Source organism: Caloenas nicobarica, chromosome 3 (assembly GCF_036013445.1).
Source record: "Caloenas nicobarica isolate bCalNic1 chromosome 3, bCalNic1.hap1, whole genome shotgun sequence".
Taxonomy (NCBI): Eukaryota; Metazoa; Chordata; class Aves; order Columbiformes; family Columbidae; genus Caloenas; species Caloenas nicobarica.
In genome coordinates, this window is record NC_088247.1 from 67,857,312 (window position 1) to 67,872,723 (window position 15,412).

The 15,412-nt window shown below is 42.4% G+C and overlaps 1 protein-coding gene across 1 annotated transcript; it reads right to left on the reverse strand.

Annotated features, from left to right (window-relative positions):
• Nucleotides 1-503: 503 nt before the first annotated feature.
• LOC135986934 (A-kinase anchor protein 12-like) lies at nucleotides 504-12,890 on the reverse strand. Its single transcript, XM_065631489.1, has 4 exons — nucleotides 12,812-12,890; nucleotides 4,863-8,725; nucleotides 2,174-4,084; nucleotides 504-1,529 (listed from the first exon to the last, which is right to left on the reverse strand). Exons 1-4 carry the CDS (start codon nucleotides 12,888-12,890, stop codon nucleotides 1,521-1,523), a joined length of 5,862 nt encoding a protein of 1,953 aa, XP_065487561.1. The 3' UTR covers nucleotides 504-1,520.
• Nucleotides 12,891-15,412: the final 2,522 nt, after the last annotated feature.

Here is a 15,412-nt window from a genome sequence, read left to right on the forward strand (position 1 = left end):
AACAAAAGAGAGGACCAACTCCTGTTGGGGACAGACACCCCAGGACTCGTAGTCTTGGGGCTTCTTCCCATTGTTAAATCGCCCTGCTCATTCTGGTCTACAGCTGTTGGTTTTTAAGCTGAAGGTTTTTAAGATCTCAGCACCCCAAAATTCTCATCAGCGTTTTGCAATCCAAGACAGAATGCATCACCAAGCCCTTACCCTCCTTCCTGCTACTCCACCTGCTGTGATAAGGAAAGAGGTTCAAGCAGGGGTTGGGAAAGGAGGAAGGCTCTCTGCAGGAAGGATGTTAGATGGTGTAGGTTTGGGTAAAGGCCTGGGGTTGGATGGGGCAGTGACCAGAAATGAGCAGACTCTGAAACGAGAGGGATGTGACTTGAGGGTTGTTACATGAGCGAGACAGCAGGGAAATGGTAAGTCTATGGGATTCTCAGAAATGAGGGAAGACTGCGAGTAGAAGTGGTTGGTGGATCTGACACAGGTCAGGCCTCTTTTGTCTTTAGAAGTATTGTAGTTCTACATTAAAATCAGAACTGGGTTTAGGATATACATATAAATATTCAAAGCAAGGCAGCCAAGTTTTTGAGAGATTTTACAAGGGGAAAAACCTGGAACAATAAATAGGAAAGTACATGTTATCAATTTCCGCTCCAATGGTATCAATTTCCGCTCCAAGCTACTCTACAAAATTCATTTAAGGGTACACCTAAATAGTACAGAAGTATCATAGCTCTACATTAAAATCAGAACTGGGTTTAAGACATACATATAAATATTCAACACATTACAGTCTAGTCCTGAGACCTGAAGTCTGGAACAAAAGAAGAAGGGTATTCTCAATCTCCTTTCAAGCTACACTGTAGAAGTCATTTCTGACTAAATCAGGCCTGCACAGATACAACTGAAGGATGGATAGAGATACCTGAATGGGACTGAAAGGCAGCAATCTTGAGTATCTTGCTCAAGAATTTGTGTGTGATCCAGTTCCTGCTGTTTGATGAAGACAAGTCTGCTACTCAGCCAGAAGTCTCATGTGTTCTCATCAGCCAGCCTTCCTTCTCCTCCTCACACATGAATCAAGCAGCATCTACAGCCACTTGCAGGTCAAATCAAGGCAGCTAGGGAAGATGTGGGGAGTAGAGGGGACTGCAGAAAGGTAGGAGGATTAAGGGATGAGCTAAAGGATTCAAGGAGGTGGGACAGACAAGACACACGTTAAGTGGGGTAAAAACTGTGGCACAAATTTAATGGTCTGTCCATTCACTCAGTTGTGTATCTCCAGTCTAAATGGTATATTTTGGGCAAAGGCAAATGCCCTTCAAGTGGAACACACGTGTAGATATAGCGAACATTAAAGCCATTTTTTTTTTTTTTCATAGAAATGACAAAAAGGGTGAAGTCTTCAAAAAAGCAAATGTTAACATCCAAGAATAAAGGGTAGTGAATAAAGCTCCTGGTTTTGCTGCAGGATTGTCAGTTGTTCTCTAGGACTGGCATCTCTCCAAACGCCGCATGGATGCTTAGCACATCTGAAAGAAAGACGACAGTGAAAAAAAGCCATATTAATGACAACTTACTCTCTCAAAAATATCTTATTTTCCCAAGCAGCTCTCAAAGATAGAGATAAAGGTCTCATGACTTAGTTAAGCAAGCATAGTAAACATCCTAAGGAGAAGTTGTACCTATCATTTCTGATTCAGACTTCACTGAAGTGCAAAGAGCTTTAGTACATGGGGCACTCCAGGTTTATCATGGAAGGTGACACTCACATCCCTTAGGATTTTACAAAGAGCTTTGTTAAAGAGGAAACATGTTTGCAGATTAAATCCCATACGTTAAACACGTGCCATATGAGTGTGTATCTAGCAAAGCTGGAAACCACATTTCTGCCTCCCAGAAATATCACCCTAAACTACAGGCCAAGTCAAAGTCCATTAAAATGAGGGTAGCTGTACAGAACAGAAAAGAAAGTGTTAGCCAAGATAGAGGCAGTAAAGTGAGGGGGGAAAAGAAATAATGATTAAAAAATATATATATATAGATAATCTGTGGCCTGTTGGTTAAACTGAGGAGCAGTCTTTCACCAGAATTAAAAAAAAAAAACAAGACAGTTTTACAGACTCCAAAAACTACTATGAAAAAAAAGAAATTGCTGACTAAAAATGCTGCTTACATTCAAGGCCTCAGGAGCCACTGAGTTCTGACTTTGTGGACTATCACAAGATGTTGCTTCTTGGCAACTATCATTCTCCCATGTCTGTGTTTTTCCATCCTCCACTGGCAGGGGATGTTGTTGTTCTTCACTTTCTCTGCACATTTGCTGACCTGTATGTTGGTCTGGTATTTCCATAATCCGGCCAACCGGGTCTTTGGTCGAATTTTCTGAAGTACTTAGTTCTAGTGTTGATTTCTGAAGTCTCTCACTTCCCCTTGAAATGTCTTCAGGGCTAGTCACAATTGTTAAAGAATTCTCACTTTGTCCATCTTCCAGCACCTCCGAAGTTAACAGCATGTCTTTTGTCTTTTCCACAGGTACATGAATTTCTGCAGACTCTGCTGTTGTAGCAGTTTTCACTATTCGTGATTGCCGGAGCTCTTGTTCATTATTCCATATCTCTTCCGTGCCTACTGGAATCTGATGATCCACCTGCGTACTTTCCAGAAGCTCAGGTATATTTGTATCTGATGGGCTTTTCCCTGTGGACTTAATGCACTGCTCTGGCTCAAAGGCAGCTGGCTCTTCTGTTTCTGCAAGTTTGTGAACAGCTGTCTCAATGGCATTGAATACAATTTTCGTGCTCCGAGACTCTATACTCACAGACTGAACAACGTCCTCAAATTCTGTGTGGGTGAGAGACAGACTGTGAATTAGAGGAATACCATTTTGTTTGGGTTGCTCTGTACTCTGGGGCCTCTCTTGCTCCTCTAACATTCCATTCATGGAAGTGGGAGATACTTGAGGCTCAGGTGCTCCTGCACTACCAAGCTCTGCAGTCCCACAGCCTGAAAAGTCAATAGTAGCAACTGGGACTCCTTCAGAAGCCATTTGTTCTGCTGTGTTTGCCAAGGGCTGTACAGTTTCAGATGTTGTGTCTGCGGGTGTCACAGTTTCTGCCATGATGTGCTCTTCAGCTGCTGCAGCTGCTACAGGCACAGGCACCGTGAGAGCCTCCAAGCCTCTAGCTTGTGGGAAGGCTGAGTCAGAGCCTTCCTCTTGCACAGTTAAAACCTCTTGCTGGACAGCACTTGAACATTCAGCACCTCTCACAGCCTCCCCTTTTCCATATTCAAATACTTCTTTGGCTCCTTCCATCGAGTGCTCATTTTTGTTATCTTCTTTCTGAAAGTCTTGACAGGTGGAGGTTTCTGCAAGTTTTTCTTCTTTTTCCACAGTCTCTTCTTCAGCTAAGCTGCTTAGTGTTTCACATTTCTTAGCAATTGTGTCAGTGAGGATGGTGCTTCCATTTTCAGGGAGATCTGGGCATATTGACGCTACATTAGATACACTGTCTGCTTCAATCTGCGTGGGGGCCTCAGTGACAGGGGTACCCCTCTCGAAGTGTGTTTCAGTTTTGGGCACAGCCCCTTCCATTTTCCCACCCTCAGTTTCATCACTCTGGGAGGGGATTTCAGTTGTTTTTTCTCTGCATTGTGGCTCAACAAAGGGCACAGGATCTTTTGCTGTAATCTGCCTGCCATCCCCATCCCTCACACTCTGCTCAGCATCTGCAGCTGCCTCTGAGCCAATTGCTTCTGAAGGAAGGGCAGAGGTTTTTACTTCGTTCTGCAGAGGAACCTCAGCAACAGCAACTTCTGTGCTTTCTTCTCCAAGGAGCACAGCATCATCTTCTTTTTCCTCTCTCTGGGCAGGTGCCTTGCCAGGAACTCCTTTGGTACAAGTTTGCTCCTGAGAGTCTAAGTCAGGAATTTCATCTTGTCTTTCAGGTTTCATGGGGACCACAGTGACAGCTGCTTCTGTGCATTCTGGTCCCATCGTGAGGGTTTTGCCCTCTCCTTCAAGCTGCACAGGCTCTTCAGGTGGAAGCCCCAAGGTAGAGGTTTCATACTCCATCTTGTCCTGCACCTGTGGAGAATTGCAACAGACCTGTGATAAAGGGTAGGAACAGGGAGTGACCAGAAGTGTTCTGCGTGAAAAAGCACCAGAAAAAACAAGCAGAGGAGTATGGTTATGGGAAGAGCACGAGATGATGACACTGAGATCAGTGGGTCACCAAGATTCCAGCTCATGTTCAGTTTCTCAGGACACACAGCTCATTAAACAAAGGGCAGCCTAAAGCAAGGGATAACCAGCAGCACTTGAAACAAAGACTAAGCCAGCAAGTTGGTGGGGAGGTACAGAGGAAGGCAGGGACACATCAGCCACAAGAACTCCCGCACATTTAAAGCTGGAGATACTGGGGTCATTTATTTCCCCCGCTTTGCACAAGTACCTCAGCTACAATCGTACCTCTGCCTATGACTGAAGATACCACCTGCTATGTATGGTACCATATAGATCACATATGTATCACATATTTTCATATAATATCTTCAGTCACATTGTGCTGTGCAGGAGCCCTCATTGCAATTGTTGCAGCACCTTCCGATCCACACAAACCATCTCCCACCCATTTCTGCAGGAATTGCATCCACCTCAATCTGCATACAAGCCTCAGTGGCTGCTGCTTATGGACATCTGTGTGTCTGTCTCACTGGAAACAAACTTCAGTTGCCTCAGGCTGCACAAAAAAGGACCCTGGCAGTAATATTGCTACTACCTGGATCTAAAGTAGGTATAATAGCTAATGCTTGCGGATTTTTTCCTTTGACAGATGAACCTTGGTGTTATATGTAATACCTACCGCAGCGCGCACTCCTGGAATACATTCATCTCTTGCCTCATCTACTGCGAAATCCGTCATGGGTAGTTTTTCTTGTTCTGAAGCCTCCTGCTTTGGAAATGGCTCTTCTTCAGGAGTGACTGCTTTGACAATGTGAGGGTCTCTGTCTTGTGATGAAGGTTCCTCTACTGTTCTCTGAGCTTCAGATATTTCTTCATGGCCTTCTACAACTGGTTCCTCACGTGCCTGACACTGGCTTTCCTCTCTAGATACATCTACATTTTCACATCCTTCTGTGCTTTCTTTTGCTCCAGCAGATAGTCCACTTCTCTCAGAACCTTCCAGAAGGACACTCTCTTCAAGTCCAGTTTGGTCCTGAATGCTCCCTGCACTTCCCAGTGCCTGGAGGTCATCTTTATGTTCCTCTTTTTTCAAGGACTGGTCAAGCAAAACAGTTGCCTGACCTACAACTTGCCCATCTTCAGCATCATCTTTCATTTCTGAATCAATTTCTTCTTGCACTGTTGTAATTACAGTTGTTGTCATGGTTCTTTCACTAACCAGCTGGGCTGCATCTGCTGACTTTACTCTTTCAGCAACTTCCTGAAGAACTTTTTGTGTTTGTTTGTCTAACTCTTTCAAATTTTGTTCAGTGGCCTCTACTTCTTGTACAGGTGTAACTTCCTCTGTAGTGTCTGGGGTTTCTAACAACTGTGAAACAGCAGAAACCATCTCAGTTGTCTCCTCAGCAAGGGACACTTCCATTGTTCCTTCAGCACAGGAAGCTTCTGCTGTCTCTTCCAGAGCTGTCACTGCTTCGGAGGTTAGCTCTAGCTCACTTGCTGTGGTGTCATCACTTCGATCCTTTCTCATCTCTGGCTCTGTCTTAGCAGCTGCCACTGCTTCTTCCACAAGAACATCTGATTCAAATGTTTTCTCAGTTTCCGTCTCTTCCTCTTCTTTTGCCTGCTCAATGCACTCTGTCAGAGCAGCAGATATCCAAGATGGTGACCTTTCTTCAATACTGCTGATTGCCCTTTCCCCTTCCACAACGGTAACAGTAACCACATGTACCAGCCCTTCATGTCCTTGCTCAATTCTTAGGCTCTCCTCTAATTTTTCTGCTCTCTCTTCCTCTGAGGTTCGTTCTCTCATCGCTTCAGCATCTTTTGCTTGTTGGGCTTCCATCTTTTCCTGCTCTGCTGCTTCGTATTCGGATAAAGGAACAACAGCTGGAATATCTGAATCTTCTTCAGCTGTTTCTGCCATGTCTTCTCTTGTTTGTTTAAGATGATTTGGCTCTGGCTTCCGATCTGACTTTTTCTTCCTACGCCTAGGCATCAGCTTTCTAAATGGAACCCATGATTCATCTTTTCCAGGCTCACCATCTGATGTTGAATGCTCCAGGCTGGATCCCACCACAGAGTCTTCAGTCCTCTCTTCCATTCTGGTTTTGGATTTCCTTCTTGGAGTGACTAACCTTTTAAAGGATTCCCATGTTGAAATACCTTCGCCCTCAGATGGGCTTCCGGCTTGTTCTGGGGAAGAATTCCCTTGTCCTTGATCACTCTCCTGAGAGCTGGTAAGAATTGCATCTGTTACTGTTTCTTTGGTCTGTCCAGGTTCTTCCACTTTTTGGCTTTCTTGAGCAAGTTTATGTTCAGTTTCTTCATCAGATGATGATGATTTCCTCCTGGCTCTTTTCTTTGAAGAACCTACACATATAAAAGCTTCCCAGGACACAGAGGTGTCAACCTTTCTTTTGGGCTCTTCCGTGGCTTTCTCTGGTTTCTGGTCCATCCCATTTTCTTTGAATTCTCCCTGCTTTTCATCAACAGCATTTTCAGTTGAAGACACTGCACCATCCTTTGTCTTATCAATTTCTTCTTCTTTATCACTTTCAGAAGGTCTTCTGACACGTTTCTTGGGAGTCACCATCTTTTTAAATGACGCCCAGGCTGTGACACTTTCTCTTTTTCGCTCCACATCTGAAGTTGCAGCTTCTTCATTTTCAGTGACTTGCATTCCATCTGCAGATTTTTCCAAAGAAGGAATTTCATTCATCTCCTCAGGAGAAGAAGCAGAACTCTCCCCCTTCTGTTCCTCTGGGCTATCTGGGGAATCTGATAAGTGCTGAATTGGTTCACCCTGTTCCCCTAACTTAGATTCTTCTCTTTTGCCTTTTTGTTTCTTCCCAGACAGTTTTTTTAATCCAGTCCCCGTAAAGAGTTTCTTTAAAGGGCTGCCTTGTGGTTTAGTTTTTTCTTGAGAAGACAACAGTTCAGCTTCATTTGTGATACCTTCTGGAGGCCTCTTTCCAGCTGCCTCTTCAGGAGTTATTTCTGTGGTTACTTCATCTGGTTTGACAGTATCAGTCATAACTATGCCAGTTTTTCCCTGTAGACCTTCATCAGTGGGTTTGATTGTCTGTTGATCATCCTCCGTGTCAACAGAACATTCAGAAGTAGAAAAGGACTTCAACTCAGGAGCACCCAGAGTCAGTTTTGTCTCATGCTCTTCGCTTGCTTTCTTCTCTGTGGTTCTATCTTGAGCTTCTCCTTGTGTGTCTAACTTTCCAGTTGTGTCTTCTGATGTGGGTGAAATTTTCAATTCTGCTTCCTCTATTTTTTCATCGGAAGTTTCTTTCCCCAGTGAAGAAGGTTTATTTCCTTCTCTTCCTTCAGATTTTTTGAGCTCTTCACTAGAAAATTCAATAGCCAAAGATCCTGCTTCAAGTTTCTCTTCAGAAGCCATTTCATTTTTGTCCTCTGTTTCACACTTGGCTCCAGTTGACTCCAGTTTTTCTCCCACAGGTAGTACTTCCGAGGACATTTTCAGTTCTCCGTTCACACTGTCAGTGATAACAGGTACCACTGACCTTGTTTTTAGTAGTTTCTCTGTCACCTCACTTTCCTTTCCTCCTTCTTCAGTTTTTTCTTCCTTTTGACCAAGATCTTCTGAGACTTCCACCAGGTTTCCTTCTTGATCACCTTCTTCAGCTTTTTTCTCCATCGCACTTTCTTTAACAACTGCTGCTGCTACATCCTCTTTTTGTCCCTGCTCATCATGCCTGATTAGCTCTTCCTTCTCACATGCTTCAGCTCCTATGGCTGCCACAGTCTTTTCTGACTCCTGCTTTTCACCTTCAGTTTGCTCCTTCTCGTGCACTTCAGCAGTTACTGCTGTCATGTTCTTCTCTTCATCTTGCTTCTCGAACTCAGATTTCTCCTCCTTTTCACTGGTTTCAGTTGTTAATGTTGAGCCCTCTTTTTCTTGCTCCTCTTCTTGTGGAGGAGACTGTAGTTCATCTTCTTTAGGCTTCCTGAAACTCTTCTTTTTTCTAAATGCACTCCATCCCTGAGTAAAAAATCTTCTTAATGGTGATGTAGTATCAGTGGCTAAGGCAGCTGATTCAGAACAAATCTCATTTGCTTCTGGTGTTTTAGGAGATTCAGGTTCTGTTTGTTCATTTTTCAATGTGTCTTTGGTGTTGTCTTCTGCACAGTATGCATCCTCAGGCATCGCTGTTTCTTCTGAGCTGACTTCTTTTTCATCACCAGCTCCTTCATGGACTCGTGTTTCTTTTTTTACAGTAAGCAGCTGAACTGGTTCCGATTTCCCTGTCTTTTCCTTCTTCACGGTGAATCTGAATCCAACAAATTTAAAAACCTTTTTAAAACCCAGATCATAAGACTGAGGCTCAGATGCCTGGTCAAGGTTTTCCGCGTCTTCTTCCGAAGATGGCAACTGTTTAACTGTATAAGCATCGTCGTCATCGTCTTTCTCAGCATCTACACCATCCTTGGTGCTTGCAACAGATGGACTTGTCTCCATAGTTTCAGCTTCTTCCTTCAGAGTTACACTGGCATGTTCTGTCTGTCCAACTGTTTTTTTTAATTTAAAAAAAAAAAAAAGTTAGTTTCCTTCTCAATTTAATGTTATATTATACCTTTATGTAAATATATTGATTTTTTTTCATTTCTATTAAACTTTCCAAAACAGATGTGTTCTATTATCTGTGTGCCTCTTCCACGTGCTGTTATTAATTTTTTTTTTAAGGACCAGTTTTTGCTCTAAGATTACCAAAATTCCTTTCATTCCTTATATCAGTGTATAGGTCTTTCCAAAATTTATTTGCAAATATACCTTTTGAGCTTATATTCTCTCATTCTCTTTCTTTCTTTCATTTTTTTTGGGGGGGGGGGGGGGCGGGGGGAGGCGGGCGGGCACAAGGCTTATGTTTAGGCTTTTTGTTGTTGTCATTATTGTTGTGTAAGGTTTATCTTTTTTACTTTAAGAAAAACTGCGAGAAAAAAAATTAATTCTGTCCTATAATTACTCAAAGAATACACAGAACAATGTATGTAATTACCCCTGAAGCAAAGCTCAGTATCCTGATGCAGCAAGACCCTCGAAAAAAAGGAAAAAAAAAAAAAAGAAAAAGAAGGGGAAAGGGGAAAAAAAAAAAGGAAAAGGGGGGAAAAAAAAGGAAAAAGGAAGAGTGTGTTGATCTAAAATGATGGCCAAAAAAGAAATCTTATTTACAGCTCTGTCACAAAAGAACAATAACTTGTTAAAATGCCCATGGGAAATTTTGTATTTTTCTGGAAACTTAAAATCCCCAGAACAGTTACATTACAACATATTTGTTTTAAAGATCATAAATCTTGTAATTCTCCCATACATCACATCACCACTATGGCCAAACAGAAACCTCATCTACAGCAATTCCACATCACTTAATGAGGTTGTTACTATGCAGGCAGGTAAAATCCAACCCCCAATTGCTCGTAAGTCTGTGTTTGCATAATCTCATTCTTGAGCACTGCTTGAGTTCTACCTTCAGGACACGGGCAACCATCCTCTCCGTCTTGCTGGGACAATTTAGGTATTAATACTGTCGCTCCCTCTGGCCACAAGTTGCCTAAGTTCACAGACTGGCATCTACATTAAACCCGCCAAAATGCAGCAATCAAGAAGCCAGCACACATCCAGTTCAGAGCACAAAATTGCAGGCTCCCCATGCCCCAAATAAGTAACTTTGGAGGGAAAGGGTGGAAAGGAACAAGGGCACCGAGCCTTTAAGTTCTTCCATTTAAACACAAAAATGAGCAGGTAAAACTGCTGTTGCCTATAATGAGAATTTTAATTGTAGTAATAACTGTGCGATGAACATGCTTGATGATGAAACAGGACAACACGTGAAGATAAAAATCTATGGCATGTTCAAGGCTCCAAAAGATTCTTGGGCTTGGATACTGCCTTGGTTTCAGTTTAGCATTGTTCTTGACCCTTGATTTTGTGCAATAGGTGAAAGCGCAAGAGCATGAGTAAGTGTGCTCTTCTCTCTGACCAACCTTGTTAGAATGCGAAGATGACAAAATAAAGAATAATAATGATCAATGTTAAACAGCAACATCTTTGGAGAAGGCACGGCCCTTTTCTTTTAAGTGTACAGGTGCTGCTTTGATGCCTAAAGGCATGGTGGACACTGCTTTCAAAAGTACGTGCATCACCGAATTCCCCAAAGTGATTGATTTTTTTATTTGATCCATCTTTTAAGTTGGATCTTACTCTGCAGCTGGCCCTGCTTTGCACAGGGGCTGGACCACCTGATCTCCAGAGGTCCCTTCCAGCCCAGATGCTTCCTTGATTCTGCTTGCCTATGTTCCCTTTGAGAAGAACAGCATCTTCATAAGCACATAGACAATGCACTCTAGATAGTGCTGAAACACAACTACACAATAGGCAAAACTAAATCTACAAGTATACTGACTTCTAATAGCTATGTAGAGGGCAAACTATGTTTATATTCACTATCGACAGCCTACTGGTTGTTGTTTCTCAGTTGATGTAAACAAAGCTTTTTATTTTTCCCTTTATCTAAGAGTTTAAAATTATTTCCGTTAATTGTTAATTCCTAATTAAAAGTCTGACCTCTGATAACATCCTAACTCCCTGAACATTTTAAAACAGAGATGTTCAAACCAAGTAATTTGTGAGGGAGTGGGGTGAGAAGAAATGGACATTCTTCTGAAGAAGCCAGGATTATTACTCTATTGGTAATACACCTCTCGCAAACACCAGAACACTCCACAACCAAAAATAACTCACTGCAAAAACACTTTAGTCAGTAAAGGGAAGTAAGATTGTAAGGACAGCTAGAAGTAGCAATAATACTTTTGAACTCTCTTTTAATTTTAAGATGGTTTCCAAATAAAAACTGATGTGCTTATTTTATTAATATTTTGGGAGTCTTATTAATCAAACATTGTGTTGTTGTATACTAAGACTACACAAGGATAAAGCCAAAGAACCACTCTCATATCTGTGTTCGTTTATTCTTAGGTCCAGAAAGAACTGTCAAACTATATAATTTAACAGAAAGCTTACCATGGCTTAATGGGAATTCACAAAGTTAGAGACATTTCTTCAAACACTAGGGTACATACCACATATTTTATACTTATTTAGTAAGAGGTACTTTAATATAACCTAGGGAGAGAGAGAGGATAGAGAGAGAGAGAGAGAGAGGAGAGAGAGAGAGAGAGAGAGAGGATAGAGAGAGAGAGAGAGAGAGGATAGAGAGAGAGAGAGATGGATGTCTAACTCTTTTTCCTGGGTGAAGACAGTGACATTTCTTCCCTTTATCTACGCTACGAGTATTTTTAATGGCTGAACCAGCTATGAAATTGAACACTAATCATTTCTTCTTCTTAGCATCTCTGGTGGAAACAAGGCCTATCAAGTCTCCCTTCTATTCTTCTTCAGTCCTGCATTAATGCCAACATGCTTACCCTTGGATATGTGGAAATCTCTATCTCCATCTGGCACGACTCAGACAAAGGCAGAAAAAAACCAGAGCTGAAAGCCTGTGTGTAACGCTGGGTCTAAGTGGGAAAGACCAGAAGCAAGAAGCCAGCAGGAGTGGAGGACAGTTCAAAAGACACTCATGACTCCTTGCAGGCAACTGGCGGGCAGCTAGAGACACAGCTTGCTAGGGGTTCCCCTTTCCTCTTGCCAACAGAACCTGGGAACGCATCACAGAATCATAGAATCACAGAGTCACAGTCACAGAATATTAGGGGTTGGAAGGGACCTCAAAAGACCATCTAGTCCAATCACCCCGCTGGAGAAGGAAAAAAAACTTCCTTTAACAAAACCAGGAGACATGCCAACTGTGGGACTGTTTGATGAAAATCTCCTAGAAATGGGTTCAAAGGTTCTCAAGGAACCTGCTTACCAAGCAGAGACAATAGCTCAAGCAAGGGAGAGGAGGCTGCAGCACTGCAAGGCTGAGGGTCCACAGGAGACCATGAGATAGGGACAGTAGTGCTGGGGAGAAGGCAGGGATTGCTGTTGGGCTGCTTCCCAAAGGCTTCATGGGATGTCTGCCTTTCAGGACAGCAGTTGGCTTGTGAACTCCTTGCAAATTTTTACAATTCCCTTCTTGTCTAGCTGCTTAGAAGAAAAGGTGTCTTGCAGGTTATTCTTTCTAGTCTGGTGCTTTTGTAGGAGGGACAGGGACAGATTGGTCGGCTAGATTATGAGGAGAGGGTCAAGCTGCTGCAGGACTTCACACAGAGGCCATTCCCAGGAAGCAACTCCCATGGCATATTAGACTTCTGCTTCCCTCATTTCATCATTTTGTCTGTCCCAGCAGCAAGGACTGAGACATGTGGGGTTTTCAAGCTCTGGAAATGGATGTCTTTTTCAAGGAGGAACAGGAGACACTTAAAATGTTCCTCAAATTTTAAAGAGTTTATATTATTTTTTCAAGAGGATGTTGGACCAGAACAGCTACGGGCCTTTACCGCATCCTTATCTTTCATTCTCACTTTTGTGAAGCCTAAATGTAGTGTCCAACTAGAAATGACATCAGCCCTAAATCAGATATTAATGTTGTGGTGGCCAAGCTTCCATCTTGTTAGTAGCATCTTAAAATGTTCACAAAGCTAAAAGTCTTTTACCACATCTCATCCATCTCCCTGAAATCAGGACTCCAAACCCTGTGCTGTCAATTCCACTGGCCTTCTCCTGGCTCCACATTGTTCCTCGTTCCAAACCACATCCTTCCTTACAGGGCCATCAGCCTCCTCAGGCCTGCTCCCCTCCCTTGTGGCAGTGTGAATGACAAACATCCAGTGTTTGGCATCCAGACATGACCATCTCAGGAATCCTCTGTGCTTTTGGCAAGCCGCCTGCCCATCCCCAGGCACTTGCTGCATCCAAGCTGTGCAGGTTCCTTAACGAGCACAGCTGCCTCCCATATGCTCTGGATCTGAATTGGAAAGCCAGATCTGCTTCCATAGCTTGAGCTAATAGCCAGGATACTTGAGCTATTGCCAATAAAACAGCATTGCGAAAGAGAAAGCAGCACACAAACCTCTCATGCAAGAGGCTGGGTCTCTAATCCCTACTTTGATGCCTTTTTAGGGACTTCATGTTAACAAGTAACGGGATAGTATAAATGAATAAACCTTGTAAAAGGACTGGCAGAGGTTGTGCGCCTTGAACACAAAGTCTGGTGAGAGATACTGGTTTGATCTATACCTCCGATGTTAGAGCTGGGCAGTGAGATCTGTCACCTGCTGTCGTGGTTTAACCCGAGCTAGCAATACAACTAGGATAGCCACTCATTCACTCCCCCCTCCTCCCACCCTCCAAATAGGGGAGAGAATCAAAAGGGAAGGGAGAAACTTGGGTTGAGATAAACACAGTTGAATAAAATAACAAAATATTAATAAACAACTAGTAAACATATATATATATAAGAGAAATAGAATATAAAATATACTTAATGTAATTCTTCACAAACTCTGTCCACATTGAGCAGCCAGTCCCAGGAAAACAGCACCTGGTCCCAACAACCAATCCCAGAGAGGGAAAAGAGGAAAAAGGCAGAAAGGCCCAGAGGCCTCTGCAAAATGGCAGGATGGCAGAAGGCCAAACTGAAGAAAGTCCTGAACAGAACTCTCCTGAACAGGTCTCTGTCCCAGCTCCAACAAAGGAGAAAGAGTGGAAGATCCCGACTCTCCTTCGATATGAAACATGACGCTAATGGGATGGAATACTCCTGTTGATCAGTCTGGATGTCAGTCAGGGGCTGCCCCATCCATGCCCCCCTTCCTCGATGCTTCACACCTGTTGGTGGAGCACTCAGAATGTCCTTGGATCTCATAGCAGAGCAATTAAAAACATTAACTCTGTGCTGGGGTGTTATCTCTTTTTCTCAAACTTAGTCCAAATAATGACTGTACTAGCTATGAAAAAGAAATGTTTCTAACTGCATGAATTAACTTATATTCAGTCAAACCAGCACACCTGCAGTATGAGCCCCCTGATGCAATACAGAAGCAAGAGGAGGGACAGGCATCCTGCAGCACTTTGACATCTCTGCGTTTGCTGTGACCAGAGCAGGTAAGTATTTGCAGATACTGGATTTAGCATTTTAGCTGCGATAGGAAGGTAGATGTGTAGCTTTACAAAATGAGTTTAGGTATGAAATCCATGCAAGCCTTGAGATACAAATGCTGCTAAACATCTTTAGCCATAGAACATAGATGGCTGGAGAAGCTTCATGTCTTAAATCCAAGGTCTGTGAACATAAATCACAAGGACCTCTGAATATTCAGTGCCATGAGGAGTATAGTCCAGCTAAGCAGAAGTGTGGGAGCCTAGAAGATATGCATTATGGGTCTAAGGTCCTTAATCTTCTACTCTATGCCATTGTTTTTTTGGTGGACGTTCATATTGTTGTTTTGTTGGGTTTTTTTAATACTTCATTTATGCCAGGGAATTATTTACTCATTTTTCATTGTGGCTCACTGAATACTGTTACTTATATTGAGGCTTTTTTCTTCACAGTCTTCTAAAGTACCTTATTCTTATTACTACTTCTTAAGTATGCTTATTTCAAAGAACCTTACAACCAAATCACAGTTTAATTCTGTAATTAGTTCCTTCAATTCACAAAGACTGAATGTCAGTCAACAACAAACGAACTGTCAGGAGCAAAGCTAACTCTGAAGATGAAGCAACTATCAGAAAATAATTTACACTAAGCAAGCTGAAAAAAACCCACATACACACTTTAGAACAAATTTGTAGCTTTATTTAATCAATGAAAATCTACCTTAAAAACACAAAATCAAATTTAGTAACCCAGTACATTGGATTAGAGAAAGCTTTGAGCTTTAAGCACAAGCCAGAAGTCACAGTCTCAAATGAGAGTTTCAGAGGCCAAAGCAATACGCTGAAACAATGTAGTATCCTTCTGTGGAGGCATGCCCCTTGCACCATTAGCGTGGTTTTGGGTGCAGTATTTCTTTAGCTGTCAGTTATAATAAGAAGCTTTTGTATTTGTTTTATAGTTAAGTTTGTTGCATTGCTTACCTGGGCCCTGGATTAACGGAGAAAACAGGCAAGTTTAAGCACTCGTCTGCCCAATTACTACCAACAGACAATTTACACTGTGGTACAGCTAGCTTTATTTAAATGAGGTTCAGACAAGAATTAACTTTACATATTATTAACAGCTTTGGAGCTACAAACGTAAGAATCAGGATTAC